The following is a 4,714-nucleotide window of genomic DNA, read 5'->3' as shown; positions in this document are numbered from 1 at the left end:
TGAGCCCTAACCAGAATCTCCCACACAGTATAACCTAAGTTGTTCCAGCTTTTTCAGGTGGCATCTCTGAACCTTTCCTAACTTTTCTCCTTTCAATAATCCAGTTCCAAAGGTTCTTGAGCCACATGGTCAAGTCATGTCACAGCTACAATCCCACTCTTGGTATCAAATTCTGTCTTAGTTACTTTTCTCTTGATGCTGAGACAAAACATCCAACACCCAAAGTTAAAGGAGGAAAGATTTATTCAGTTCACAGTTTGTACAGGTTTCAGTCCATAATCAGTCCAAGGCAGGGTGGCACATGGCAGAGAGTAACAGTTCATAGTGGTAGAAGACAGCAAAAGCAAGCAAGAGCAAGAGGGACAACCTCTTTCTGTCCCTTATTTTGTATGTAGGTCACTCTCCCTAGGGCAGGTGTAGCACTTACACCCTTAACCCCAGTACTGGACCATGAATCAGTCACAAACTCTAGATTCAGCCACCTTTGCACAGCCTGCCCCTCATGACCACATGAAGCTTTGAGGGGACATCCAGACATAAACCATAACACTCACTATGTAAGCTAGGCAGGGCTGGAACTTGTGGTGATCCTCCTGCCTCAGCCTCCTGAATGTTAGGATTACAGACATGTACTACCACACTCAGCTTTACCTCTTCCCTGCAAGTTATCCCCATCCGGTACTGGAGCGTGAACCCAGGGAGCTTTGAGTGACATCCCCAGCCTTTTGTTTCAGATATCCCACCCTTACTCTTCCTTTTGATGCTGGGGATTGAACTTACGGTCTTCACACTGAGCTGGGTGTGAAGTGGGTGTCAGGTATTTTGCCCTAGTGATGGGAAACCTGACCATACAGAGAGTCCCATGTTGGAACTGAAGATCATGTGTCACAGGGAGCAAAACATACAGTCATTGCAGCTGTGATGCCTATGCCTTGCTCTCTGGATGGAGGCCAATGGCAGTGCTATGAGACAGTGCTGCAGCAGGGTCTCTTGTGTCCTAGCTGCACTTGGTGGCAGAAGAATCTTGATGGGAAAGGCGGGGCGAGAGCTGTCCTTGCTTCCAGGATGGCTGTGCTCAGGGAAGCCGCATGACCCCTTCCACACCCGTAGCTAGGGTTCTTCCATATCTTCAAGAGGAGCGGAGTGAGTTAAGTCTTTTACCTACACATAGTTTCCCTCCCTTCTGAAGTTTTTAATCTTTCTGAAGGAAACTGGAACATCTGAAGATTCACTGGGGACTGAGGACAGATTTGTGTCCCTGGTGGCAGCAAGGCAGGAGGATCAAGAAACAGAAGGACAGGAGGACAGCTGCACTGGCCGGGAAAGATGGGATGTGGCAGCAGGGTGCCCCCCACAGTTGGTGCTGTGACTGCAGGCCCTCGGGGCTGTCTTTACCACCTCCTCTGGCCTAAGGTCTGGAAGGTGTGCCAGGGTCACCTGAGGGCAAAGTAGCAGTTACTACCAAGATGGTGGCTGTGCTGCTCAGCTCCCTGTGCTGTGAGGAAGCCCTGTGAAGGTCACCTACAAGGAGGAGAGGGTCACTTTGGCTCCTGTCCATCATCAGCTGGGGTCATTGCTGTGGCCTGTGGTAAGGTAGGACATCGTGGTGGCCAGGAAGGGGACAGGAAAGGGGGAGAGAGGGGCAGAAGGAGGGAGAAGGAACGGGCAGCTGTATCCCCAAGGTCACAGCCCAAGGTCATACCCCATGACCCACTCCCTCCCACCAGGCCCCACCCCATTCTGTCACCTGCCAATAGTGCCACCAGACATGGCCTCCTCTGTGGATTCAGTACCCTGATTGCTGGCATGGTCAGCTTACGACCCAGCCACCTCCCCAAAGGCCCTCAGCATTTGGCCTCAAAGCCCTGAGCCTTTGGGGACATCTCTGGTCCCAGCCAGGGCAGTTGCAGTGATGCCATGCTGGGCCCCACCCAAGCCCACAGAAGTCCTTGGTGCACTGCAGGAGGACACTTTCTGCAGAGAGGTCTCTGGCCATGCCTGGGCCCAGATGAGGGGCTGGGGAGCTGAAGAGGAGATGCTTTTTTTTTTTTTTTTTTTTGGGCATTTTTTTTTTGGTTTTTCCGGTACCAGGAATCGAACTCACGACCTTGAGCTTGCCAGGCAGGTGCTGTGCCACTGAGCTAAATCCCCAGCCCCCTGAGGAGGTGCTTTTTAATAACACTCCCTCGAGAGAACTGTGAGGCCCTGGGAGAACTGCACTTCCACCAGGCTCCTCCTTTCCTGTCCTGCTCCGGGAACCAAGCCTCAGGCACAGGGACACTTAGGCTGCATCCAGACCATACCCAGCCATGTATTCCAGGCACCGGTGATCTGCAGAATCCTCAGACAATAACAGAGTAGCAAAAAAGAGGGGAGATCCCAGAAGTCATGGTCACACTGGCTCCCGTTTATATGGGAAATTAGAATTACCTTAGAATTTACATACAGTCAAATTCACTCTTTATTTTTTTTTTTTAAAACCAGGAGTCAAACTGAGGACCTTGCGCTTGCCAGGCAGTTGCCACGCAGCTGAGCTATATCCCCGGCCCACATTCACTCTTGATAAGTGGCCATTTTAAATCTTGACAAAGGCACAGGCACTATCAGCACCCCTAAGGTCTTCCCCATGCCACAGTCACCCCTCTCCCCCAACTTGACCCACGTCCATGTCTGTCATTTTGCACTCACTGCAATGTCATTAAATGGAATCATTCAGTATGGACCTTTCACGTTTGGCTTCTCCTACTGAATATAATGTATCTGAGAATCACTCAAGTGACTGTGTTTGATTCCTTTTTCCTGCTAAGCATAGTCCATTGTATGGGTACCACCATTTGTTTATTCAATCACCTACTGAAGGACTTCCTGGCTGTTTCCAGTGTGGGACCATAGTGGAGATTTTAAGATACTTTTTTTCAGAGCCAGCTATGGTCCTGTACACCTGTCATTCTAGCGATCTGGGAAGCTGAGGCAGGAGGGTTACAAGTTTGAGCCCAACCTGGGCAACTCAGCAACTTAGTGAGACCCTGTCCAAAATTAAAAAAAAAAAAATTTAAAGGACTAGGGCTGTACCTCATTGTTAACACCCTGTGTTCAATCCCCAGGACTGACTGAAAAAATTCTGGGAATGTAGCTCACGGCCTTGGATGACCTTCATGCATAGAAATCTTGAGCTAAAGAAAAATTAAAAAAGAAATTTGAAACTTGTGAGGGAGTAAAGCAGTGTGCAAAAAGGTGAATTTTTATAGCTCTAAATGCAGAGAGTAGGAAATTAGACTAAAAACCACTGAGCCAACCTTCCAGCTTCACCAGGAAGAAGGAAAAGGAGTGAGACCCTGTCTCAAAAAAAAAAAAAAAAGAATGAAAATAAGGTTGACAAAACCCTAGCAAGACTGATGAAGAAAGAGCAAAAAACACAAAGCTGGCCAGTAGCAGAAGGAAAGCAGTCACTGCAGATCTTACAAATACCTGCGTAACATGGGGTGCTTTGAACACCTCACCTGGGAGTCTGAAAACTCAGACAGAATGAAGTCTGAAAAACTCGGTTGGCAACAGTGACCTGAGAAGAACTGGGCAGACAATGCCCCTAATCTAGCAGAGAAAAGGAATCTATGTTGGGCCTTTCCCATGGCCATGCTCCATTCCCACAGAGGGTGCAGCTCTTGAGGAAGCCCATGAGTCTGCATGCTGTACTTCCAAAATGCTTAATGTTCATCTAAATGAACAAAGCCGCCAGTGAGGAGGGCAGGGTGGGCGCATATTGCTGAGGCAGCGCTGGGGATCCCTGATGCTGCTGAAGCTGGGGGAGCTTTGTATCCCTGTGGCCCCGTCATCATCACCATCATCACCATCATCATCATCTGCGTTGTTGTCTGCGGCCGTAGGCCTCGTGTACGCTTGGCAGTTGCTGTACCACTGACCCACACTCCCAGCCCTGGGCTCTTCATGTAAATGTTTGAGATTTCCTATAATAAAATATTTTCATAAAAAGAAAAGTCAGACCATAACATTACTCTCTGCCCCACTGCACAGCTGCTCTGAACAGTGCCTGGCCTGTCACCTCCTGTACCGCCCTGTCCCCCTGACTCCTCTCTGTGCCTCACCCCAGGGCCTTTAAACCTGCAGCACCCAGAGCCCCAAGCGCTGGTTCTTCAGCGCTCCGGACTCTCTTGTGTCAAGATGTCCCCTTGACAGCAAGGGCTTCCCAAGGTCCCAAACACTGCAGCCCACGATGCACCCCTGGGCCTTCTTCCTGCTGCTTTCCTCGGGTGCCTGCTTCCTTGTCAGTTGGCTGCGTCTTCCAGTAAAGCTGCAGCGGGGCAGGGCGCACAGCTGCATCCCCTGTCAGCCCTGCACCTGGCGCACAGCAGGCCCTGGTGAATGCTTGGGAGGCCTGGCCTCTCCGCGGTGCTAGGAGCTCCCCATTTTCCACCCAGGCCCCCGCACCTGCCCCCACGCGGGCGTCCACTCTGCTCAGGCGCCCTCCGCAGAGGCTCAGGTCCCCCAGCAGGGTGCGGGCAGATGCGGGCCACGGGCGCCCTCAAGGTGACTTTGGACCCAGTCTGTGCAGGGGTGCGGGGACCCCGCCCTCGGCGCGCCACGGTGGCGCAGGGGACCCGGCGTGGGGTGCGGGGGCGCGGCGCCTCCGCATCTAGGCTGTTCCTGCCTCGGCCTCCCACTCCCCGTGCCCCGCACCCCGAGCTCCGCGCCCCGC

At 51.9% G+C, this 4,714-nt stretch overlaps 1 protein-coding gene and 1 long non-coding RNA gene across 2 annotated transcripts in view; both read left to right on the top strand.

Moving 5' to 3' along the window:
- The first annotated feature begins 620 nt into the window (after positions 1-620).
- On the top strand, positions 621-3,371 carry LOC102007371. The gene is made up of 2 exons (XR_264889.2): positions 621-1,593; positions 3,105-3,371. It is a non-coding gene; the product is annotated as an uncharacterized LOC102007371 (long non-coding RNA).
- Positions 3,372-4,389: 1,018 nt separating this feature from the next.
- Positions 4,390-4,714, top strand: part of Rasgef1a (RasGEF domain family, member 1A) — a 28,311-nt gene continuing 27,986 nt past the window's right edge. Inside the window, exon 1 of the mRNA XM_013508392.1 lies at positions 4,390-4,545. Within this exon, the coding sequence (XP_013363846.1) occupies positions 4,522-4,545 (24 nt within the window). The 5' untranslated portion in view covers positions 4,390-4,521. The remainder of the gene's footprint in view (positions 4,546-4,714) is intronic.

The sequence above is a fragment of the Chinchilla lanigera genome, unplaced genomic scaffold (genome assembly GCF_000276665.1).
Source record: "Chinchilla lanigera isolate Chin_1 unplaced genomic scaffold, ChiLan1.0 scaffold00145, whole genome shotgun sequence".
Taxonomy (NCBI): Eukaryota; Metazoa; Chordata; class Mammalia; order Rodentia; family Chinchillidae; genus Chinchilla; species Chinchilla lanigera.
Note: the sequence above shows the minus strand (reverse complement) of the source record. Positions and strands in the feature narration are given on the sequence as shown.